General features: G+C 46.8%; 1 protein-coding gene across 4 annotated transcripts in view; it reads left to right on the top strand.

The window, feature by feature from the left end:
* ARNT2 (aryl hydrocarbon receptor nuclear translocator 2) overlaps positions 1 to 26,377 on the top strand; it is a 124,696-nt gene that overhangs the window by 151 nt on the left and 98,168 nt on the right. Inside the window, exons 2-4 of one of the 4 annotated variants that reach the window (XM_040414146.1) lie at positions 1,521 to 1,581; positions 18,087 to 18,201; positions 24,796 to 24,843. In XM_040414146.1, the coding sequence (XP_040270080.1) occupies positions 1,551 to 1,581; positions 18,087 to 18,201; positions 24,796 to 24,843 (194 nt within the window). In that variant the 5' untranslated portion in view covers positions 1,521 to 1,550. Of the gene's footprint in view, positions 1 to 1,520; positions 1,582 to 18,086; positions 18,202 to 23,766; positions 23,931 to 24,003; positions 24,113 to 24,795; positions 24,844 to 26,377 lie in introns of those variants that run through there. The other 3 variants (XM_040414148.1, XM_040414149.1, XM_040414147.1) reach the window with 3 other exon arrangements.

Genomic DNA, 26,377 nt, shown 5'->3' with positions numbered 1-26,377 from the left:
AGCAGAGAACAAAGCACTACACCACAGCTCTGCTGCTCCCTGCACCAGCTCAGCACCGCATCACCCACACTAGATCCCCGCAGTGATGGGGCACGTGCCTCAGGAGGAGATCACACACATCTGACTTGAGCTGTGGAGATCCCATACTACTGTAACCCCCAGCATGCCTCACATGAGTAGACATGTAGGGGGTTGTCATCATTTGTGCCAGATTTATCAAAGATTGCGCAATGTAGGGGTATTCCGGTTACATCAAGTTACCCCCACTGTAAGACCCCACTGTCCACTAAGGGTCTAAAGGCAGAGACCCCTATGATCACAAGAATTCGGGCACCCCCATAATGTATGGAGCGGCATTCACCCCTATAGGACTTCCAGAGATGGCAGCGTACAAGCGCTCAGCTATTTACGGAAGGGCCATTGAGATAAATGCGGAGGTGCAAATACTTGACCAGACACTCCATTGACTTTGGGGGTCCCCACGAGGTAAAAGCCTCCATAATTTTCGTCAGTGGCTGAACCCCCAGAGATCTAATAGTTATCCCCTGTACTGTGGATGTCACCGGAATACCCCTTTAAATGGTACTCCATTGGGGTGAGATTTAGGCATCTTTCCCACAGTCCGTGTTTGTTCAGTGTTTGATCAGTTATTTACATCAGTGGATCCTGCACAGAGAGAAGGTGTAATGGAACCTGTTGTGTGATTTGGCTCCCAGTCACTGACCAGACACTGACTGTGTGAAAGCGTCCTTAGGCCTCCTGCACACGACCGCGCAGATCAGTAAAACAGACACTGGCCGCGGGCGTTCTGCATTTTGGGGATCGCACCGTCCTGCCCCCTGTTATGCCTCATTCACACGTCAGTGTTCGGTCAGTGATTTCCATCAGTGATTTTGAGCCAAAACCAGGTGCGGCTCTAAACACAGAACAGGTGCAGATCTTTCCCTTATCCCTGATGTCTGTGGAGGCTCCAGTCCTGGTTTTGGCTCCCAATCACTGATGGAAATCACTGACCGAACACTGACGTGTGAATGAGGCTTTAGAACTGCCTATTGTCCACAACACGGACAAGAATAGCACATGTTCTATTTTTCTGCGTATGCCGTGGAACGGACAGACGGATGAGGACAGCACACAGTGTGCTGTCCGCACCTTTTTCGGCCCCATTGCAATGAATGGATCCGCATCTGACCTGCAAAAAAATGACCATCAGATGCCGACCAGATCTACGGTCCTTTTTTTTTATAAATCTGGTCCCTCTTGATGTTATCATAGAAAGTCACTAAGTTTTGCCCAAACATGGAAAGCACAAAAATGTAAAACTTTTCTTTACAACAGAAAAGTAGTAAACTGGGGGGTCATACATTTCCCCCATTGTCTAAGCCACCCATACGTCCCGGATGTTTGTAGAACCATAAGCCCCAGCATGCCAGCAATAGCGGTCAAGCAGTGCTTCCCGTCCAGTCATGCAGAACGCTCTGCTCCAGCGCTCGCTCCTCATGTATGTTAATTATTTGCAGGTAGAACCTGTGCACTTCTCACCCACCACAATGGCGACGCCAGCAGCCGTGACCCCCAGCGGTGAGTCCTCGTCTCTTCTGTTCTTCTATCCTCACTCCGGTGGAAGCAGATCTCCCGCTCTTCCCCTTACATGTGGTTTCGATGCTTGTAGTTTATAGTCAATCCTTTCTGTACCTGAAATCAGCTCTCTGTGTACTCACGTTCCTGTGGGCTTCTACACACCAGCCAGATACAACAAGCAGACCTGCAGTGTAAAGCATGTGGGATCAAGAGAACAGCAGCCTGAGCCCCTGAACAGAGCCTTACTGCAGCATACTGACTGAATCTGCTTCACATAGCTCTCCCATGAACATACATGCTCGGATGGGTCAAGCAGGCATAAGAATTGTCATGGATGGCTGGAGATAAGCAGTCAAATTTGGGAGCTGAAAAATCAGATGCCGCTTATCTCTGCAGGGGATATGGAAATTGGGAATGTTAGAAATGAAAACAAATCCATGTTGCCTCTGAAAGCCGGCAGATGCACTTCAGGGCTCATGCACACAAGTGTCGTTGCTCAGTGCCCGTATTGCGGACTGTAAATGGCGGGTCCGCAATATGCGGGCGCTGGCCATGTGCCCTCTGTGTCACGGATGCAGACCCATTTACTTGAAGGGGTCCACGGCGGCCAGATACGACTGAAGATAGGACTTCACCTATCTTTTTGCGGGGCGGAGGCACAGATCAGAAGCACTGCGCCTCTGTGGGTTTCTGATCCCCGCCGCCTTACCGCAAAAAGATAGAACATGCTTGTCTGTACTTTGGCGGTATTTTGCGGATTGTGGACCCATTCAAGTCAGTGGGTTTGAACCAGTTGTGGTCCGCAGCACGGGCACTGAGCGGTTATGCTCGTTGACGGCACCTTGGTAAATTGCACGTGCTTCAGCTTGTATGTATTTTAGGATTTAGATATATTTTTTTAAGAAAAAAAATGTTCACTTTAAGCTGTTTTCAGAATCTGCATCAAAACTTAGAGTATGTATGAAGTCAGCCGGAGGGGCCCCTACATAGATTAGCACGGACTCCGCACCCAAAAACTGCTGAAAACGCTTGAAGGGAACCTGTCACCTAGAAAGTGCATATTAAACCGCCAGCAGTACCTTATTGCAGCTCGTAGTATGATTATAAAGGTGTCTGTGTCTTTTCTGTACAATGCGCCAAAAGTCTGAAAAAATTACTTTTATTCAACAGGCCGCGCCATCTTGAAGTCGGGGGCAGCGGCTTTCTCGCCTGAAGTCAAGCGTGCCCCGCCCCTTAGCGTTTGATTGAATTCCAATCCCTTCACCACTGGACGCTCAAACGTAGTCTTGCGCGTGCGCTGTGTCCCTGCTGTGCTGGCGCCTGTGCACTGTTCCACTCCACTGTGAGGTAGGCTCAATGATCAGGCACTCGCACATGAGAGCCTGCGCATGCGTGAGACTGCGCTCAAGTGCCCAGCAGTGAAGGGATTGCACATCCTATCAATCAAATACTAAGGGGCGGGCAAGTGGGCGGGGCATGTTTGACTTCAGGCCAGAAAGCCGCTGCCCCCTTGACTTCAAGACTATCGTTTACATGGCGCGGCCTGTTGAATAAAAGTTTCAGACTTTTGGCGCATTGTACAGAAAAGACACAGACACCTTTATAATCATACTACGAGCTGCAATAAGGTACTGCTGGCGGTTTAATACGCATTTTCTAGGTGACAGGTTCCCTTTAAAAATAATCTCCATTGATTTCACTGGGAAAACCGCTTGTTAATTTACACGGCACAGTTTGTTTTCCATGTTCATCCTTGGTGCAGATTCTGCGTCCACATCTAAACTTCCCATTGAAATGGACAGACTGAAAAACCACATCCGAAAAACCTGTCAAAAACTGCTGCTAAAAAAAACACCCGGAATCCTGAAGCAGAACCTGCGTCATTTTTTTAATTTTTTTTTGTGACCTGCATTTTTCTGGTGCTTTTTGCCCGCTAGCATTTTCTTCATGACTCTTATTTCCCTATAGTGAAAGAGGGAGGTAGAAAAAAGCCTGAAAAAACCTTCAGTTCCAGTGTGCTGCATGTGAAAGAAGCCACCTAATTAGCCAAAAACTCTTGTGTGTCCTGCATTTTATATTTCCCATCGACCTTCAGCTAACACTTGGAGCTAACGTTTTTTACCACAAAAGACGCACCATAAAATGTACTGCAAAAAAATAAATGCCTCTAAAACCGCAAAAGTACAGAAAAAAAGGCACTAAAAACCTGTGTGTGAACCCAGCCTAAGGCCTCTTGCACACGACCGTATGTATTTTGCAGTCCGCCAAAAATACAGATGACGTCCGTGGGCATTCCGTATTTTGCGGACCGGAACAGCTGGCCCCTAATAGAACAGTCCTATCCTTGTCCGTAATGCGGACAATAATAGGACATGTTCTAATTTTTTAGGGAACAGAAATACGGAAACGGAGTGCACACGGAGTACCTTCTGTTTTTTTTGCGGACCCATTGAAATAAATGGTTCGGTATACGGTCCGCAAAGAAATGGAACGGACACGGAAAGAAAATACGTTCGTGTGCAAGAGGCCTAAGGGTACGGCTACGCGGTGACATGTTGTTGCAGACTATTTTAGAACGGTCATTTGGCTGTGAAGACGCAGGAATGTCTCAGGTGAGTCGCATGCGACTTATTGCAGACCACAAACCGCGGATCCACAAAACACGGGCACTTGACTTCAATAGTTCCATGATCCGCAAGATGCGGTGAAATATAGGACATGTTCTATCTTTTGCGGTGCAGAAGCACAGACCCGGAGGCACACAGAAGGGCTTCTGTGTGTTTCCCGTGGGCTTTTGCGTCCTTGCCTTCACCCACAAAAGAAAGAACATGTCCTATGTTTAAACCACATCTTGCGAATCGCAGACTCGTTGAAGTCAGTGGTTACGCACTGTGATGCGTCGTGCACATGGCTGGTGTGAAAGAACCCTTAAAGAAAGGGCTGTGATCTTCTCCATGTGCTTTGCCTGGCAGGGGCTGATTGGCTATATACCTTACCGGGAAATTTTCCGGTGGGCCGATGCCCAGGGGGCCGCCTGAACCCTCCTCATGGCCACTCAGTGGAAGTTTTTGGGAATGTATTTTGTGATTGACTGTGGTGTTTGGCTCTGTTGGGTGGTATAATGTACCACACTATGGTATTGTTGGCCCTGCCTTCCATGAATGTGGACCCTACTACAAAAACGGGGCTACTTTTACTATTTTTTCCATGGCCACTTTAAGTTCCCAGTCCGCCCCTAATGCCTGGTATTGCCGTTCAGTCCTATTAACAGGAATGGAGTGAGCTGCAGTAACAGACACGGCTACTTCTGGGGACAATCGACAACAAACTTAAAGAGGACCTTTCACCGATTATTACACTATGAACTAACTATACAGACATGGAGAGCGGCGCCCGGGGATCTCACTGCACTTACTATTATCCCTGGGCGCCGCTCCGTTCTCCCGCTATGCCCTCCGGTATCTCCGCTCACTAAGTTATAGTAGGCGGAGATACCAGTCACTAAGTTATGGTAGGCGGAGTCTGCCCTTTTTGTGCTCTAGCGCTGGCCAATCGCAGCGCAGAGCTCACAGCCTGGGAAGTTATTTTCTCCCAGGCTGTGAGCTCTGCAATGCGATTGGCCAGCGCTACAGAAGAACAAGGGCAGACTCCGCCTACCATAACTTAGTGAGCGGAGATACCGGAGGACATAGCGGGAGAACGGAGCGGCGCCCAGGGATAATAGTAAGTGCAGTGAGTGAGATCCCCGGGCGCCGCTCTACATGTCTGTATAGTTAGTTCATAGTGTAATAATCGGTGAAAGGTCCTCTTTAAAGGAGGTGGGTCACCGCAGACATAGGTGTCATATCACTATGGGACTGCCGGAAACTCGTCCATTTTTGGAACGCCCCAAAAAAATGAATGGGTGGCATATCCTAGTGTTACCACAGATGTATGAGGTGAGGCAGTGTATTTCAGGTCCCCAGCAGAATAGAGCAGTCTGTCTATATACATCTTAGGGCGGGTTCACATCAACGTTATGAAATCCATTATTGCTGTCCGTTATAACGAGGTTATAACGGAATTCGTAAGACGGAATTCAAAACGGAAACCTTTAGAGGCATTCTGTTTTGATCAGTCATAATAGAAGTCTATGGGCAGCAGACAGATCCGTTCTGCTTGCCCCACTATTATGCCTCTAAAGGTTTCTCTTTTGAATTCCGTTATAACCTCGTTATAACGGACAGCAATAATGGAATTCATAACGTTGATGTGAACCCGCCCTTACAGATGAGACCAGGCAGACTGCGCCTGCAGGGCATCAACAGGACCATCCACACCCGAATCCTGCTGACGGCTCCTGCAGGACCCGCATGGTGGGTTTTGATTCCCCTGCTTTTACTGGCCATATTTTCATCCTATGTTATGTGCAAATTCCATTGTAGGAAACTATGACCATATGGATGTGGCCTTGGGCATTCGTCTGCGATGATGTCTTTTTGATCTGTCCTTTTTGTTATAGCAGGGTTCTTAACCCTTTGTGATCCATGCCGTGTATTGTCCGTCTGGTAAAGCCGTTCTCAGAAGTGTTCAGTTCTGATGACCATTGGTGGCACTTTTAGCTATCTTCATGCAGGATGAGATATGTGATTATGGCGGCTTTCACACAAGCGAGTTCAACACATCATAAATCAATATAATGCTATGCGACCTCGGCAGTGCTGGGAGGTCAGGACGGGAGCTGCCGCCAGAGGTCGCCCTATGTTTTTTCCAGAAGAGTAAAAACACTCCTCTAAGCATTTTTGAGGAGTATTTTTACCCGAGGAGGAGTACGAAAGTTGCGGTAATTAAAATACATAATACATAGGCCTGCACTCACTCACATCTGCATTGGAGGCTGCGTTTGGAGCCTCTGTTGCAGATTCTGTTGAAAGACCAGACAAAAAAGCCTTGTGCAGTACTTTTTTGTCTGGTAAAAAAACAGAATCCCGAACGGAAACTGAACGGATCCCATCATAGTTGGTGGAGTCTGTTCAGCTTCTTCCCTGTGGGGTAACAGGAGGAGGGGGGAAGCAGGGTCACTAGTGGGGTGACAGGAGGAGTGGGGAGCAGGGTCACTAGTGGGGTGACAGAAGGGTTACTAGTGGGGTGGCAGGAGGAGAGGGGAGCAGGGTCAGTAGTGGGGGGGAGCAGGGTTACTAGTGGGGTGGCAGGAGGAGAGGGGAGCAGGGTCAGTAGTGGGGGGGAGCAGGGTTACTAGTGGGGTGGCAGGAGGAGAGGGGAGCAGGGTCAGTAGTGGGGGGGAGCAGGGTTACTAGTGGGGTGGCAGGAGGAGAGGGGAGCAGGGTCAGTAGTGGGGGGGAGCAGGGTTACTAGTGGGGTGAAAGGAGAAGAGGGGAGCAGGGTCACTAGCGGGGACGAGCAAGGTAACTAGTGGGGTGACAGGAGGAGGGGGGAGCATGGTCACTAGTGGGGTGACAGAAGGAGGGGGGCTCAGGGTTACTAGTGGGGTGGCAGGAGAAGAGGTGAGCAGGGTCAGTAGTGGGGGGGAGCAAGGTAACTAGTGGGGTGACAGAAGGAGGGGGGCACAGGGTTACTAGTGGTGTGGCAGGAGGAGGGGGGAGCAGGGTTACTGGTGGGGTGACGGGAGGAGGGGGAGCAGGGTCAGTAGTGGTGTGACAGGAGGATAGGCGAGCAGGGTCACTAGTGGGGTGACAGGAGGAGGGGGGGCGCAGGGTTACTAGTGGGGTGGCAGGAGAAGAGGGGAGCAGGGTCACTAGTGGGGTGACGGGAGGAGGGGGGAGCAGAGAACTGGGAGACTGGACGGAACCATATTTGGAGGAGGGGGGACTCACTCACTTGAAGACTGACAGGCCGAGCTTTTCACTGACACAACTCTCCCACCCCCCAGCACAGGCCCAGGGGCAGCTCTTCTCTCAGACCGGGGACCAGTCACATGAGTCCGCGGCTCCTTAGCTCTCCAGCGGCCCTGTCATGTTTGCCAGGGTCCTTGGGCAGCGCGCCCTGCTCTCCTTACTACAGCCGGCCCCTCCTCTTTCAGGCTCCCGTCGGCTTCCCCTGCCTCACCCGACTTGTATCGCTCTGGCTCGCCAATACCCAACTAATAACAAAGCTCCTAACAACAAGGGTGGTCATGATTAAGACGTATAGTCGAAACGCATAGACCTTGCCTGTCTGGTCGGCCTATGGGTTTTCTAATGAAGTAATAAAGACATTGGATTTTATCCTGAGCCTGCTGCTGGATTTTTTTCTACTGTTTTGATTGATTCCTGGTCCGGGATCCGTGCACGGCGAAGGACGGTGGGTGAGGTGAAATCCCTTTTTTTCTCATATCAGGAGCTTTGTTATTGGTTATTTCAGGCACAGGCAGCATCGCTGCTCTGCCCGCACCGTTCACAGCGCTGATGAATGTGGGGGGAAAGTCTAAGGCGTTATTGCGAATAAAATGGCCTGAAAAAGCGTAATAGACGCTTGTACAGGCGTCATTGCCACCTCTGGCTGCCGCATACTCACCCTGCGAGACCGACGCGTTGTGTGCGATTTCTGTTGGTGATCTGTTTGGTTTCTACTTGTTACATTCGTGATTTAGCAAATTGCTATGTTTCAGGCAGAAGGTTTTTTCCCACCATGCACCTTTATGACCCCCATGAAATCTGTCTGTAGATCCTGCTTAAAAAGGTATTAGAATCTTAGACGTTCATGATATGTCTACATGGAATGACCTAATTGTCTGATAGATAGGGGCCCCACCTATCTCCAGAATGGGGGCCCCCCACCATCCAGCTGGAGTAATGAATTGAGCGGAGACTTTCTCTGCTAACTCCCATAGAAGTGAATTGAGAGCGCCAGGCGGCCACGTCTCCTTTTATTCTTCTCCGGGCCTCACGAGGTGGGATGGTGGTGAGGGGGTGGCATTCTGTGGATAAAACACCCCTTTAAATGGATTGATGCATAAAGACAACAACCTTTCGATAAGGACACATGCGCGATTCGCACGATTTTCAGATTTCCCTGTGGAATTGCTGCGGATCATTTCGGCAGCAACTCTGCTTCATCTGCAGATAGCCTAGTGACCGCACACACTCGCCCCCTTCACCGTCACCCTCACAGATGAGACTTTTAGGGTAGGTTCACATGGAGATTTTTGGAGGCAGAAGTGGAACCAACATGAAGATGAAGTGTCTTTTGTTTATATTTCAGATTCCAGAAACCTCCGTGTGAACCTCCCCTTAGAGTATAAAGGTCTCTGGTGGGTAAGAGGCGTGTTTGGTAGGGCAGGGAGAAGCACACGTGAAGCAGTCCCAATATCCAACCTGTTTGATAGAGGTTTGCTTCGTGAGGCCAGCTGAATCACCACCACTGTGAACAGAGGCAGCGAGGGATGTTGTCTTGTTCTGAGCTGAATACAAATTCTCGCCCCCTCCTCCACCTCAGCCATTGCTGCCAGGTTTCTTGCATACTGATGATGCTGTGTCCTCGGTGCTCGGTTCTCTACTAGGAGGAAGCGCCGTCCGCTCTTACTTATCCCCTCTCCCGGAGGTAAAAGTTTAGGGTTTCTGTATTGTCACCCGGTTGTGCTTGGGTTAGCGGGGTGTTCTCCTCTGTGTGCCACCTTATATAGGCCTAGCTTATCAGGGTCTTTGTCTGTGGTGGTCTCCGCTTGGCTTGTGGATTCCGCATTATTGCCAATCTGTTGTCCTGTGTGACCTGTCTACTCATTGTAGATCGTCTCCTCATATATTTGTGTCTAAGGCTCCTTGTGGTTTCAGACAACCTTGTCTCTTACAAACTAGTAGAACTAGGAGTGATCTTAAGTAAACCTTGATGAAGAATTAGCTGGGGTTTGACAGACTCTACTGCGTCATTGTCATCCATTTCTATTAAGAACAAGTTTGTCCCCTGGGCAGGCGGTGGAGCCATATTTGAGCAGCGATGGGGTTTTGGGACACCTTAGACCTGTGACGGCTAACCTCCGGCACTCCAGCCGTGGTAAAACTACGACTCCCAAGATGTACACTTGCTTGGCTGTTCTCAGAACTCCATAGAAATGAATGGAGCATGCTGGGAGTCGTAGTTTCACCACAGCTGGAGTGCCGGAGGTTAGCCATCACTGCCTCAGACTATCATGTGTGACATGGTAATAGCATTAAGCCTGTAAGAATGTGTAAGATCCATAGCAAAAGCAATCTAGAGAGAAAAATAGAGAGATTATGGGGCACATTAAGGCTCCATTCACACGTCTGCAAATGGGTCCGCATCCGTTCCGCAATTTTGCGGAATGGGTGCGGACCGATTCATTTTCTATGGTGATGGAATGGATGCCGACAGCACACAGTGTGCTGTCCGCATCCGCGGCGCGCGGCCCCGATCTTCGGGTCCGCAGCTCCGCAAAAGATAGAACATGTCCTATTCTTGTCCGCAGCTTGCGGACAAGAATAGGCATTTCTATAGGGGTGCCGGGCGGGTGTGTTGCGGATCCGCAATTTGCGGGTCCGCAACACACCACGGACGTGTGAATGGAGCCTTATTAAGACCAGCGTTTTAGACGAGGTTCTTTATAACCCCTATACCTGGCGGTGGATCCGCTGGAGTTATGAAGAAGCGCCGGCCTCTACATAACTTTAGCGTATCCACCTCTGATTCTAAATGTGAGACAGTTTCTTTGCTGTGTTACATTTAGACCATTTTTTACGCCTAAACCAGGGGTAGAAAATGATGAATGAGAGGGCCTGCAGGCCTACTTTTTTTGACCTGGCGTGAGCGGCGAAGAAGTCGCAGATTCTGCTGCACCATGGCGTGCGACAGAATCTGCTCTAGATATACTCCACAAAAGTGGCGTATATCTGGTCATAAATGTCCCCCTATATGCGTAAGGATGTTCAAGGAAAATTGGCGAATAGTACAGTAAAATTCCAGAAGTCTTTCATCCAGTTATCCAGAAATTCTCATATTCATGTGAGAGGCAGTGTCTGTACCGACGGGAGAAACACTGTAATACCTCCTGACAGGTCTGTTTCAGTGACTACTTACATTCTCCATGTAATAACAGTTCTGTAACATTTATTCTTTTGGCTCTATGTTTTGCCATTACTCTATTATTGATGCGAGAAATGTATGAATTAATTTGCATCAGTCAGCAATAAAGATTGAACTGGGTGTTACCAGTTGGGGGTGCACCCCTGTACAGTCTGACATTATTCAATAAGTCCTGCCAGTGTCAAATTGTGCAGGGACACACCCCAAAATGGTAACGCCCAAAAGGACATTCTTTGCAGACTGCTGCTAATTCATTTATAACTTTTAGCAGGAATAATAGAGTAATAGCGCAACATGGAGTCAAATGAATGGGTACTCCAGAATTATTACATGGGGAATGCAAGTAGTTACTGAAACAGACATGTCAGGAGAGGTGACAGGTCCTGTTTAGAAATGGAAGGCACAGACAGGCATGACAGTTCCACAATGGGTGCAGTCTTAGGCCTCATACACACGACTGTGCCGTTTTTTGCGGTCTGCAAACCGCGGATCCGCAAAAAACGGAAGACGCCCGTGTTGCCTTCCTCAATTTGTGGAACGGAACGGGCGCTGGCAATATAAATTCCTATTCTTGTCCGCAAAGCGCGGACAAGAATAGGACGTTATATTTTTTTAGCGGGCCGCGGAATGGAGCCACGGATGCGGACAGCACACGGAGTGCTGTCCGCATCTTTTGCGGCCCCATTGAAATGAACGGGTCCGCATCCGAGCCGCCAAAACGGCGGCTCAGATGCGGACCCAAACAACGGTCATGTGCATGAGGCCTTAGGCTTAATTCACATGTCAGTGATTTCCATCAGTGATTTTGAGCCAAAACCAGGTGCGGCTCTAAACCCAGAACAGGAGCAGATCTTTCCCTTATAACTTATGTCTGTGGAGGCTCCAATCCTGGTTTTGGCTCAAAATCACTGATGGATATCGCTGATCAAAACACTGGCATGTGTATAAGGCTTTAACCCTTAGGCTACGGCGCTGGTGCGATGTGTAAACATGACGCCCGCTCGCACGTGCAGCTGGCGTCATGGCCGGCAGATCTCTGCTGTTTCATATAATGCCTATAGCGGTAATTAAATGCTTTAGATGCCGTGATCAAGTGAGATCACGGCACCTAAATGCGCAAAAACCCGGAGGCTCGCTCTTCCGGGCTTCCTACCTATGTGTCCAATCCGGACATAGGTCGTTGCGCTGAATACTGATCACTGGAGGGTTAGCCTACTTAAAACATAACTTTTATATTTTCTTTCTAAAATAAGTCCCACAAAAAATAATTATAATTCATATAAATGACTGCATGGGTAGTCTGGAAAATAATATAGAAAGAAAGAACCGCATTAAATAGACAGCAAATGCAATTCTTTACGTTTACTGAGTAGGCGAACAGTATTCAAACTGCAATTCTTATTTTGGCCACCAGATGGCAGGCCAGGATAAGAAATTAGCAAAAGTGAGCAAAATAAGCAAATAATAAATTCCTGATAAACCAAAATAAAAAAATGTAATAAGCTCATATATGAGGCACATAATGATCACAAAAAATATATAAAAAATCTACAATAGTTTAAATCACCCTCCTTTCCATATAATTAAAAAATAAATACCTAAATAACAATAAATATAAACATCATGCGTATCGCTGCAACTGAAAATGCCCATACTATTAAAATAGAAAAAAAATATCCAATACGGCGAATGGCGTAACGGAAAAAAAGGGTCAAAATGGCCGATTTGCCATTTTTTCATTGCTTCTCTTACCCAAAATGTAATAAAATGTGATTAAAAAGTCATGCATACTCCAAAATTATATCAATTAAAAGTACAGATTGTTCTGCAAAAAATGAGCCCTTAAACAGCTCAGTAGACAGAAGTATAAAAAAGTTATGGGGGTCAGAATATGGTGATATAACAAAAAAAACTAATGTTTCTCAAAGTTTACATTTATTTTTACACTATTTAGACATAAAAAACCTATACATATGGGGTATCGTTGTAATTGTACTGACCCAGAGAATGAAGGCCATGGGTCAGTTTTCCGTAAACAAAACGCCGTGGGAACAAAACCTGTAAAACGGTGGAGGGATTGCTTTTTTTTTATAATTCCACCCCCATTTTTTTTACCGCTTCCCACAACATTTTATGCCATAATTAATGATGACATTAGAAAGTACAACTTGTCCCGCAAAAAATAAGCCCTCATACAGCTATGTGATTTTAGCGGTGTGTCACTCATGAGCTAAAAGTAAGTGGTTGCTGAGAACCAGCATCATAATCATTGCAGCCCGATATTGGAAAAGAGTCCCATCTACCTGAGAAGAGTCCTGGTTATTCCTAATCTCCTAGAAACGCGGGACTGCACAAAGTCCGACGTCACAATCAGGACAATGGAACCTGGCTCCCTTTCGGATTCTCTTCCCATTATCATCTCGCTTTGAGCAATAAACCACGCACATCCTTGTAGGTGCTGACTTTTGTTCGGTTGGTGGGATGTAGTCCATGAAGTGACGACCAGTCAGGCGTTCTGGGTTGACAACATCAACAGCACGACGTCCAGGTCTTTTCACAGCCATTGATGGTGTTTGGTGGTTCACAAAGATCCGTTCAGCAACTTTCCAAATGAAGTCAGAATGAACCAGAAGCTTGTCACTCTTTTCTCTGTGCCGAATGTAGGCATTCCACAAGCATTGTTTTATTGAAGTCTATCACTACTTGTGGCTTCATGACTTCTTTCCCACCTTTCGTGTGTACCATAACAGTCGAGGTATTATGAACAGTACTCAATAGGCACACATCTTTTTTGTCATGTCACCGCAGTGCCATCATCTTGCCTTTCTGCCAGGCAACCATTTCTCCAGTTTTCAGCTTCTTCTTGCCAAACATTGATGGCATGTCACGGCGGTTAGCCCTAACGGTTCCATAGGCATTGGTTTTGTTTTTTTAGAAGAAACTCAAAGTTCAGGAGATGTATAAAAGTTGTCGGTTGTTACACAATAGCCCTGATGGTTCAATGAGTGAATGTCACAGGTTAAGGGGAAGGGAAAACACCAAATACACACCACAACAAACAGACAACAATCTAGGCCTCAAAAGCTAAGGAAGAGGGATGGTGACCTCCTAGTAATCCCTAGGCCTTTCCCTAACTCCTGCCAGTATGAGCAGATCCTGATGGTGGAAATACTCATACACCGAATACCTAAAGCCCTGCTAAAACTGATGAACCCTAGGATAGGTAGCAGGGGATGAGACAGCTGGTTCCTTCCAGAATGAAGGAACCTGCATCTCCCTGAGGCCTAGAAACAACTCACTCCAGATAATAAGAAACAGCGAAGGCAACAAGTACTTAGCTTAGAGATGAATGGAGAAGTGGGAGATCCAAGACACACCAGCACTAGCAACTCCAATGAGAAACTATCGACCGCATGGTCGGCAGTGTGAGGCGGATCTAAATAGAGCCTCATCACTGATAACAAGCAGAACCTGAGGAGAGGTGAGATCCTGCCAAACAACAACATACTGTCACGGCCACGGTTTTGGCCGTGACTCCTTGGGAGCCGCATACTGTTGCCCGCGGTTTTGTGTTGTAGTTTCAACCGCAGCTTGAGGCATAATGTAGTTGGCCTCAGATGCGGTTGCCGCGGACAACAGCTATGTGTGCGGTTTCCTAGGAGTTGTGTGTATGTATGCACTTTTGTATGTCGGTGTGCACTCTCTGTTTTGTGTGGTGTACACTTACATCTTCTCCTCACTGTGGTTGCCCGTGGCAACGTTTGGTTGCATGGTGTACATGTGGTGGCAGTGTCCCGGCCTTCGGGCTAACTCCCAGGACATGGTTGCCACCCATGTCGTTGCCTGCGGCAACAGCCACAGTGTGTTTCTGAGTTGGACACTTTCCCTTTTAATTTATGTTTCCCTTCTCTGGTGTTGGAAGGGTTAACCTCCTTCCCAGTGTGTTTGTGTGTCACTGGGTGTGTCCGACTGTGGGGTGTGGCTTCCTGGCCTATATAGCCTCGCTGTTAGCATGGCTCAGTGGGTTGTTTCAGCCATGCTTGCTGGAGCAGCCTCCTGTGTTATTATCTGCCTGTGAGAGCCACCCCTGTGGTCATAAAGAAAATGTCACTTTATGTTTTATGTCATGTTGTGTGAGATGTCCATCTGATGTTCTGTTGGGTCCTTCCTTCGTTTGGTTTGTGCAGCTAATGGTTCTGGATTCTGTGTGTTCTCAGGGATCCAGTCAGCAAGGCTGTGGCAGGTTGGTTGAACTACTTAGTTCACCTGCCATTTCCGTTAGTCTGTTTTGGTTCCCCTTTTTCCCAACAGCTTGGCTAGTGAGACTCCTGCTCCTCCGTGCCTAGGGGGAGTAGGTCATCTTACCCTGACTCCTAGCGCAGGGACCGGACGGAGGGTGAGTTAGGCTGGGTTCACACGAGCGGATGCCGTGCGTGGCATCCGCTCCGTGAAAGAGTGCCAAGACCCGATGCAGACTGCAGAGGCACGGAGCATTAACATGACTCATAATGCTCCGTGCCTCTCTGTGACCTCTTTACTACGAAATCACAGTTGTCATTGTGATTTCGTAGTAAAGAGGTCACAGAGAGGCACGGAACATTATCAGTCATGTTAATGCTCCGTGCCTCTGCAGTCTGCATCGGGTCTTGGCTGTCATTCACGGAGGGGATGTCACGCACGGCATCCGCTCGTGTGAACCCAGCCTTAGGGATCCGAGGTTCCTGCGCATGGGTCCTCCTACCTTTAAGGTCGGCCCATGCAGTTAGGAGTTAGGGTCAGGGTAGGGACGCTGTTAGGAGGTGACCTGCTCCCTATCCTGCTCTCCTGGCCGAGTAGGCCAACAGCATCTGGCATCGCACGGCTGAGGATTTCCCCCATCCTCAGCCGTGACACATACATAGAGGAAAACAGAGAGACCTGTCAGATAGCCTCACGTGCATTAAGTCTATCCGATTTTCTCACCTCTCTCACAGGAGGGACCGTGACAGTGTGAGGACGGAAGATATTGACATTCCATAGTGGTTGTACTTTGGATTGAATTTTGTGCCTTTTCCAGTGTATATAACTGAATTCCAAATGCAGCCAGTTAACGGTTTGCAGAGCATATAGGATTTTATGCCAAATCGTTCCCTCTTTGATGCAATGGACTGTATCCAGCTGAGCCGTCCCTTGTAGGCCATTAGACTTTCATCTATGATCATCCATGTCTTTCTGGCACATAGGTCTGTTGGAAATTCTTTACCATCATTTGATATATTTCCAAAATGTTCTTTAGTTTTGGTGCAGGATAAGTAGTTTAATCAAATTCTTCATTGCTTGTGAAGTGAAAAAATGTCATAATCAGGGAAAATCTGTACTCTGACATGACGGTGCCAAAAATGGATTTGCAAGTAATTTATTAGTGGTCCAATACCATCTTTGGTCGCTGGTTCCCACTTTCTGCTTCTTGAAAACTTGTGACACAGAGTAGCGGATTGTTGCTCTTTGTACCGGTTTGTCTCCGTAACAATCTTTTCAATTACCTCATCAGTCAGAAATAATTGTAGGTGTGCCAAAGGGTTGTTGTGCTCAACGTCTACTTTGATACCAGGTGTTCCAGTAAATGGGAATCTTGGGGCGCTGCCTGACCCGTACCACAGTATATAGGGCACCAGGTTCGCACATTGCTGAGCTCAGGTGCAGATTCGTCACTGTCACTTGTCTGATCAGTGTCGGATGAGGAATTTCCCCCATGAATCGCTATTGCTCAATTCAGCGAGTACTTCTAAGTCACTGCCGCTGTCATTTATCTGGTCTAAAACTGCTTTTGCACTAAATTGATGCTTTTTTGATGCCATGGCCGAAAAATTTCCAGGCAGAAATGACAGTAAAAGGGCAGGCAGGGCACTGGAGAATGATCCCTAGGGACAAGTCTTTTGGTTTGATGCAGTGTAATCCTCACAGATTACACTGTATCGCTGTTTGTGTATGTCACTTTATTGCTTTGAATTTCCCTCCAAGTTCTGCCTCATGCGCCGCCCGACTCGCAGGGAACAGGTAATGGACTTTCTGGGACACTGCAGTGTAAGTTCAGACGTCCGTATGAATGGCCCGCACCCGTTCCGCAATAATGTGGAACGGGTGCAGAACTATTCTTTTTTAATGACGCAGGAATGGATGCGGACAGCACACAGTGAGCTGTCCGCATCTGCATTTCCGGAGCGCAGCCCCGAACTTCCGGTCATCAGCTCTGCAAGAAAATAGAGCATGTCCTATTCTTGTCTGCAGCTGCGGACAAGCATAGGACTTCTCTATGTAAGTGCCAGCCATGTGCGGCGTCAGTGTTTTGTGGTCCGGGGTAACCGCATCTGGCAGTGAAAGTTAACCCCGATCCACACTCGGAGATTACTGCCCGGGAGGTTAAGCACCAAGTTCAGAAAGCACACAGCTGTCCCACTGGTAGTGCCCAGAGTTGCTATAACAGTGCATGTAATATGTTTCCCTGATATTAGGGTGACGGTGACTATAATTCTGCTGCTGCAGCACCTCCTTATGGTCTGCTCAACAATTTCAGCATCTCCCTTAGGGCTCATGCACATACGACCATAGCCTGTAATGCGGACAATAATAGGACATGTTCTATATTTTTGCGGATGCCACGGAATGGAAGTGCAGATGCGGACAGTGCTCGGTGTTCTGTCTGCATCTTTTGTAGCCTCATTGAAGTGAATGGGTCGGCATCCGACACGGAAAAAGTGCGGACCAGATGCGGACAACCAATACGTTTGTGTGCAGCTCGTAGTAACATAGCAATCCTGCTGTCCAGGCTGAATGCTCCTAGCACTAGCCACAATACACGGCTGTGGCAGGAGACGCTCCAGCCCAAGAATCACAGCGCACACCCTGACCAGATGCCCTCCTAATGTGTGCCCAGCACCTGCTTCTGCTCGGTGGCAAAGACGTCACTTAAAGAATCTCTGCCGCCATGTTGCTCTTCACAGATAACGCAGCCCTGGGTCGTTGGGCTATGGCCATATGCAGCGCTTCCTTACAGGATACTGTAGAGCGGCATTACTTGAGGACCAGCTCTGGCATGGCTATGTGACCACTGGTCCTCTCCAAGGAGTAGAACACAGATTTACAGCCATCATCAGGACACATAAAATGCTGCAGCAATACATCTAGAAGGGACAGCATGGTACATGGGCCATAATATATATCTGGAAGGGATGATTTCACCACCTTACTGCAGGTACTCAAGATATAATAATATCATCTTATATACTGTTTTCTAAGTATCAGACAGCACAGACCGTCTCATCATCTAGGACAAGGATTCAAGGGATTTCACTGTGAATTGTTAATGGAAGGAGCGACACCTTTAATGCTTGTATATGTTATATGTCTTGTATGTTATATGAAGCACGTACTGTAAGGTTTAATATGAGATCTACTGTTCTATAATTAATATTATCAGTTCTGGTTCACAGAAATGACCACAGACATACCAGGATCAGTGACGTTACCAGGAGCTGCCATGACAGCCGGGCAGGTGAGAATGGCCGGCCCTTTGCCATCATCACGGGGTGGAAAACGACGGTCAGGGTAAGTTAACATTTGGGTTGGGTTTTTCAGGATGGAGTGAAAGTGCGGCAGTGGCCGTTCTCTTGGTATGATGATGTGGTTATTATGTCTGGCTCCTCATGACCTCAGTAGAGTAAGGGCGCCTTCACTAGTTTCCACGACTGAAAATCAGTTCCATTCACCTGAATGGGGCTTGCAGAAATCCATGTGCTTGCCGCCCCATTGAAATGAATGGAACTGATTTTCAGTCGCGGAAATTTCTGCGACAAAATCCATAGAGCGTGGGTGCACCCCAAGATCTTTCAGATGAGTCCTGTAAAACTCTTCTGTGTTCCAGAGGTCTGCACACACGGCGTCCATCTGGTGTCCGTTCTTACTGATCCATTTACTTGAGTGGACGAGTCTAGCGAGAAAATTGAGCCTCCTGCAGTTATGTAGATCAGACATGGGATTTGGCCCATTGACTATAAGGGGTCATTGTTCAGTCCACTGTGCCTTCTACGGACAGACAGAGGATCGTCTGAATAGGCTCTAAGGCTAATTTTCAACCTACCTATATTTATTTGACATTTCATATAGTAGTCACGAGCTCAGCAGTTTCTATGTAGTGCACATATGTTAGCCACGGCAGTGTTCCTGTAGTAGCCGCAGCCCAGTGGTGTCCGTAATAAGATAGCGGCAATCTGCTTCCCTTAAAGGGGTTGTCTTACTTCAAATGGCATTTATCATGTAGATGGAGTTAACCGGGTTGTCTCCTTTTTTTTATATTGATGACCTATTTTCAGGATAGATCATCAATATCTGATTGGCGGGGGTCCGACTTGTACAAGCGCTGCCTTCTCTTCACTGTTTACCGGCTCACCATCGCAACTGCAGCAGTGAGCAGTGTAATTACATCTCCACCATCCCTATTCACTTCCACGGGATGACTCCGTCCTATTCACTTGAAGAAGAAGAAGTCGTCCCATTGAAGTGAATGTGGACACAAAGCTGTAATTACACTGCTCACTGCTGCGGTTGTGATGGTGAGTGAAGAGAAGGCAGTGCTCGGACAAGCGCTACGGTCTCTTCGAACAGCTTATTGGACGGGGTACCGGCAGTCGGACCCACACCGATCTGATACTGATGACTTATCCTGAGGATAGGTCATCAGTATAAAGAAAGCAGAATACCCCTTTAACTGTATCTACATGATAAGTGTCATTTGCTGAAGTTAGACAGCCCCTTTACCTTATTATACATTCCCCTGTATTGCTGTCTGTCAGTAGGCCGCCTCTTCATCCGGTGTCGCTGGTTGATGCAGGTAAAGAATACTCCACTAAGTGCCATGTGTGACCACAAGGACAGATGGAAGTCGAGAATCAGCCAAATATTTCATGCTGGGCAATCCATGGGAGTCTTGGATCAGGATCTGCCGGTACCACTTGTTGCAGTGGGAAGAGCGTTCACTGATCGATAACCCCACAAATTTACCATCCCAAACCTGATCCTGCATCATTACTGTCCAGGATGTAGACTTGTCACTGCCGGCTTCTGCCGTGGACCAGCTTGTCCTCTTTTCTCTGAAGTTCACTAGGTTAGGATTATTTAATGCAGAAAAGCAATTTTTGGTGACGTGACATAGCGGGTCTTGGTGATGTGACATAGCGGGTCTTGGTGATGTAGCTGGTCTTGAAACAGGTGCTCTATAAAGAGAGACATCTACAGCATGTCCTTAAAGCAGGTTTTGGTTTTCTCGGCTGTGTAGTCAACCATAAGTTCACAAGGACACGGGGAGGCGATTATTGCTAGAGGAAGGATCGACTCATGCCGCTAAACCACCTGAGAGGAGGAGACGGTAGCTCCCTTTCTGATCTATCCTGGTGACACAGATTTGCCAGTCATATATACAGATTCTCAATTTCCATTACAACTAGGGGGGCTACATAGTGGGCACACACTAGTTTAACTCTTTAAGGCAGGGATGCCCAACTTGCAGCCCTCCAGATATTGCAAAACTGCTCCCAGCATGCCTGGACAGCCTACAGCTATCAGTCTACAGCAAGGCATTGTGGGAGTTGTGGTTTTGCAATATCTGGAGGGCTGCAAGTTGGGCATCCCTGCCTTAAAGAGTTAAACTAGTGTGTGCCCACTATGTAGCCCCCCTAGTTGTAATGGAAATTGAGAATCTGTATATATGACTGGCAAATCTGTGTCACCAGGATAGATCAGAAAGGTGCCAGTGTCGCAGGACCCACTGACCTTCCTGCTTCACCAGCTAACAAAGTAACACCCCAAACAGGGAGCTACCGTCTCCTCCTCTCAGGTGATTTAGCGGCATGAGTCTATCCTTCCTCTAGCAATAATCGCCTCCCCGTGTCCTTGTGAACTTATGGTTGACTACACAGCCGAGGAAACCAATTGCGGTAGATTGTATTTCAGGCTGTCATTCATAACAAGCCCTATTCTTGCTGAATTTCAGGAGTATTACTATTAGGCAACAGGCACACGAACGTTGATTGTTTCCGTGTCCGTTCCGTTTTTTTTGCGGATAGGATGCGGACCGCAAAACACATACGGTCCTGTGCATGTAGCCTTACATGTATTTTCCTGGGTTTACCTGTGCAACCATGTAAAATTACAGTCAGCCATTCACAAGATCCTCACACCTACAGTAGAATGTAGTAAGTTAGTAACATTTTAATGATTGATATATATTTTTTTATGGCGATTGCCACAAAATGAAGTTACAGGTCGTCTACATAAGTGTGGAAATGACCATTTTCTTTTTAGAGGAAAGTGTTTTAAAAAAAATATATATATATATATTATTTCATTTTTATACCGAAGCAAAAAATAATTTGTTTGTGGTAGAACAATCTTGTGTAATTTAGGAGTCCTGCCACCAGAGGGCAGCAACATACAAGTAAAGTCATATAAAGAGTGAAATGAGCAGTTGTGGCAACCCTTTTTACCTGCTTCATTGAGTGATAATGTCCCTGGGACACAGATGGCTGCCTAGACCTGCACCAGATAGATCACAGGGGCTCAGGCTGGATGACACATCTGGTGCAGACACTTTTCTCTGACTCTGTACCAGCTACTGGTTTGGCTTACTTTGGGATACAATTGTGGCACGGTTTTGGTGCAGTATGTCGCTTCGTAGGCCACTCATCCTTTGCCATGAAGCCATGCCCATTTCCCAAGCAAATCCGCCAGGTGTGATGCAATGGATTTAATCCACAGCAGACTTTTCAGTGCGGAATCCACACTAGTAATGAGCATGCAGAGGATTTTGAAATCCGTGAATATTTTTTGGGTGTATATAAATGTGCCATAAAATATCCAATTCACATGCATTACCAGCTTTCAGCCCCCTGCTGAATCATATAGCACAGGCGCAGATACAAGCAGCAGAATCTCCTATACCTACACCTATGCAAAACGCTTTCAGCATCCACCATCTTGAGAAGTTATAGTCCAGGGATGCCCAACCCGCAGCCCTCCAGCTTTTGCAAGACTACAACTCCCAGCATGCTCTGACCAGACTACAGCAGGGCATTGTGGGAGTTGTAGTTTTACAACAGCTGGAGGGCCGCAGGTTGAGCATGCCTGCATAGTCTGTGGTTTGTTCACATCCATTATTTATGGGCACCAGGGGGCTTCACAGCATAGGTTTAAGGGGTTATCCAACTCTTTTGTAACTGAAGACCTATCCTATCCCAGTCACGTGGCTGAAATGCAGCTCATTCCCACTCACTTGAGTCCATGTGACCGATGCTCGTGTTGTCAGTTTCCTAGGGTAAGGAGTGACAAGCCCGTGGAGTGCTTGTTGGCAGAGGTCCAAGGTGTTGGATCAGATACTGGTGACCGATGCAGAGGATAGGTCATTAATTAAAAAGAGTCTGATGATCCCTTTAAGCTCGTTCTGTGAAGCACGGACTTAAAGGGGCAACCCCTTTAAGGTATGTCCGCAAGAATTTTTACATTTCTTTATATGATGTTTCTGAAGTTGAGCAACTCCTTTACGTGTAAAAGCCTTGTTACCAAGTAGAACAGAGCCTGTTACATACCACAAAATGCTATTGATACATATCAAATCAACTTGGAAACTTTTTTTTTTTGTTCTTGAAGGAAAATGTTTTATTTTTACAACTTTTCCAAGTTGAGGCAAATCAGTTTTCCAGTTTTCATTCAAACTGTTGCACAATATTTCCTCACAGTAAATGACTATGCTGTGCTGTCATCAGTAGGTGGCAGTATCCCACCATAAAGCAGTAGCCCCCATATTTTTTTTCACTCCTTGATAGTCTTACTGGACCAGTTAAAAAAATAATAATAAAAAAAACATCTATATATATATATATATATATATATATATATATATATAGTAATGCATGTTTCTAAAGTACAGTGCGCAAACTGGCTTTTCTCCAGAAGGAAGAAATCTTGTATCGGCCAACCAGAGAGAGCCTTCTGTGTGCAGCTGGTTTAGGGTCTTGCTCAGGGATCTCTGCCTTTTGGAGAAGTCTCTGATTTGTCTGATGCAAGTTTTCTTCCTTCTGGAAAAAGCTAATTTGCATAATTAGAAAGTATTGGAAAATGCTAATTTGCACATAAGAGAGTATCCATACACCACCTAGATCTCTTCAATGAGAATATACAGTATAATATATGACCATAACTATGATATAAACAGGAGTGGTGGCTCATTGTGACTAAATGATTTCCGTGCTTGCCTGTCTCCTCCTTTGTGCTTCATTTCCTCGCCATATGCTTGCTGCCAGTGACGGGACATTTTCTCTGAATCTAAAAACCTGACCTACTGTAGTAGTACTGACTCAGCTGACCCTTAATGATATTTTGAACATTTCGGCACAAGACCAGACATCCCAGGACCATAGTACATGGTCGCCCTGGAAATATGGGGCTACTGGCAGCTCCCTCCAGCAATACCAGCTGATGGTCAGGGTTTTCAGCTGCCACATCCTCCACAAGCTTCTGACCATCCGCACTCCGTCCAGCTGCTGTGCAACTACAACTCCGAGCATGCACACTTGCTCAGCTGTTCAGGTGAATGAAACGTTCTGGGAGTTGTAGTCTGCGAAACAGCTGGAGTGCCGTAGGTTGATAATTCCTTAATCTTCACTTGAATGGCTGGAAACTCATCTCGTGTGACCGCCATAAGGGTAAGTACACTTGCAGCCGAACCTCTGTCCACATTGGGTAGCCACTGGCCACACGATTATGTGTGTAAAACTAAGGTTTTAAGAAAATACCCATTATCCCTGATTACTAAATAGGTCTACTTAGCTATACAGGTTTACTTCTGCACTGCTGTATATCTGAGCAGATTTGCCACTGAGGGTCCTAGGAAAGCTAGGTGACAACCCATAAGAGAGTCAAAATGGCGTCCATATGTATTGTCACCCAATAGCTGGATTAAGAAATGTCTGAATAACATTTAAACTTGTCGTCTTTCTGCTGAAAGCACAAGGAATCCCACAGAGCTAGTCGCGGATTCATTGCGTAGTCTCGGCATGAACATTTGGCACCTAGTGTATAAAGCTATGGAGAACTGGCGAGCACAGTACAAGATTAGCTTATCACAAGCAAGAACATCTTCCAATGCGGGAGGAACCCAGACCATCCTGTGGATTTCACAGAGGAACATCGCCTCGCTGGTGGTTGCTGAGTAGGATGTGAGCTGTCAAACCCTTTTCTACCTTCCAAAGATTCATTTGGGAATGAAGATGTCTCCTCCCTTCCGTGTGAGCGCAGTAGCCTCCGGTTATCGGAGGGAAGAGAGGCGTGTGTTTGTTTAAAGCAAGCCCATGTCTCACATCTCCTCTTTGTTTCCTGTTTCCTGGATCAGGATGGTGGGAAACCATCTACCTCATCTTGTATGCCTGCGGTCCTCACAGCACATCCAGACCAGGCTGGAAACCGCCGTGTAGGTGACATGGAGGCATCACGTTCATTCCTATAGTACACCTCCTGTAGGAAGGGAGCAGAATGAACGATTAGGAGGCCCATCACTTTATGATCGGTGGAGGTCCCTCCCTGAGACCTCAGCGATCAGCAGAATGGATGAGCGTGGTTGCACTGCTGCCCCAACACAGCAACATCCATGCCAGTCAGGTTGTGCCTGGTATTGAAGCTCCTCTGTACTTTGGCTTTGTGCTTCAGGGTTATTATCTTAGCAGAAAATAAATATTCCCCCATATTGCATATTGATTTCTCTCTACAATTCTCCTGTATTTTGGTGCATTCTTTAATTTCACCAGCTTTCCTCAGTGCATGATACTGAAGTTGTGTGGTTTAGACAACTCCTTGCAAATTGCTTGTTTCTTGCTTTGGAAGATCCAGCATTTTCATGGATATCACCGAAGAATTTACTGGTTTTAGTGGGACAATGTGCACTGCTTCTTTATACCCTCCAGTATCTCAGGAGGGGAATGGAGCAGCCGAGGTCAGATATGAACACTCCTTTACCAGCTAGTCATTGAGGAACCTATATAAAGATAGAGTTGTCAAACGTGACCTATCCTTGGCGATCCAGTCTCGTTACGTTTATATGCACTGTACTGTATTCCTTCATTGTCTGTTGACTCACATGCATCTTATTTTCTGTAGGATGGAGTTTGATGATGAAGATGGAGAAGGACCTAGTAAATTTTCAAGGTCGGTGATGACTACATTCTCCTCTCTGCATAAGTTACGGTTTATGACTTTAATGTTCCTCATTTGCTTTCTGTTGGTATGACTACGAGATATGTTCAGATGTTTTCCACATTTTCATCTACTTTCAGCCCAATTTCACACAAGTTCATAACAAGGACTCATTTCCAAAATCAATAGGGACAGTTTGTGAAACATTGGTCTTTGAAGCTTACAGCTCTTCACTCCAGTGGAGCTGCAACAATCCAAAGTCAGTGAACCAGACTGGGATCGTGTGAAAGGGTTCATCTATTTGGTAGCCCTACTACATCAGCTGCCCAGTCTACCCCACAGGTTTCTGTCTTGTTAGTGAAAGCTCTTTAATTAATTCTGTATATTGTAGCTATTAGATCACATAGCTGTGCTTTCCGTGATTGGGGTCTGACATTTGAAAAGCGTACTTTGTAGTAGTTGTGCATGTCATGTGCGCAAAGTGGAATGTGTAGATCCAGATCACTGCTGCTTAGGATACTTTCACACTAGCGTTTTTGTTTTCCGATATTGAGTTCCGTCCTAGGGGCTCAATATCGGAAAGAAAACTGATCAGTTTTATCCTAATGCATTCTGAATGGAGAGCAATCCGTTCAGGATACGTCAGTTCAGTCCCTCTTACGTTTTTTGGATGGAGAAAATACCGCAGCATGCTGCAGTTTTCTCTCTGGCCAAAAATACTGATCACTTGCCGGAATGCCGGCATTAATTTTGTATTAGTGCCGGATCCGGCATTAAGTGTTCCGGCAAAACGGATCCGGCTTTCCGGTCTGCGCATGCGCAGACCTTTAAAAATGCAAATAAAAATAATACCGGATCCGTTTTTCCGTATGACACCGGAGAGACGGATCCGGTATTTCAGTGCATTTGTCAAACGGATCCGTCTGATAAATGCCATCAGTTTGCGTCCGGATTGGCGGATCCGGTAGGCAGTTCCAGCGACGCAACTGCCTGCCGGAATCCTCTGCCACAAGTGTGAAAGTCCATGTCCTGCCCTGCATTACACTGTCAGGAATGCCTTCAACGTGCCGATGTTCTGCAGGTCTTTACACAGTAGGAAATGAGCAAATATGAGACCTGAAAGGAGAAGCTTAGTCATAGGGTGTCATTTATGAACAGAAAAGTGACATATATCTGGCACAGATTCTGTTGCATGCCGTGTTGCGACAGAACCTGCGACTTCTTCCCCCACTCATGCCAGGCCTAAAAAAAGGGTCGAGGAAGAGGGCAGGCCAACAGGTCCATCTCATTCATCATTTTCTAAGCTATCGGCTTGATATTCAGTCATGGATTATAAGATTGAAGGATGGGTCACATCTAGTCCAAGACCTTCAGCCTCCTACTTATACGTCTGCTTCAAAAAGAGCCACAAGGTTATGCTGAAATAAAAGCCACCGTCTGTTAGTTTATGTAGAAACGTTAATTTTTCTTTGTGCACAGATTTTTTTTAATGTATAAATGAATACTGAAACATATGCCGCCGCCCCCGCCATGACCCAGACAAGTG

This window comes from Bufo bufo, chromosome 1 (genome assembly GCF_905171765.1).
Source record: "Bufo bufo chromosome 1, aBufBuf1.1, whole genome shotgun sequence".
Taxonomy (NCBI): domain Eukaryota; kingdom Metazoa; phylum Chordata; class Amphibia; order Anura; family Bufonidae; genus Bufo; species Bufo bufo.
The sequence above is the reverse complement of the archived record's forward strand: the minus strand, read 5'-3'. Positions and strand labels throughout refer to the sequence as shown.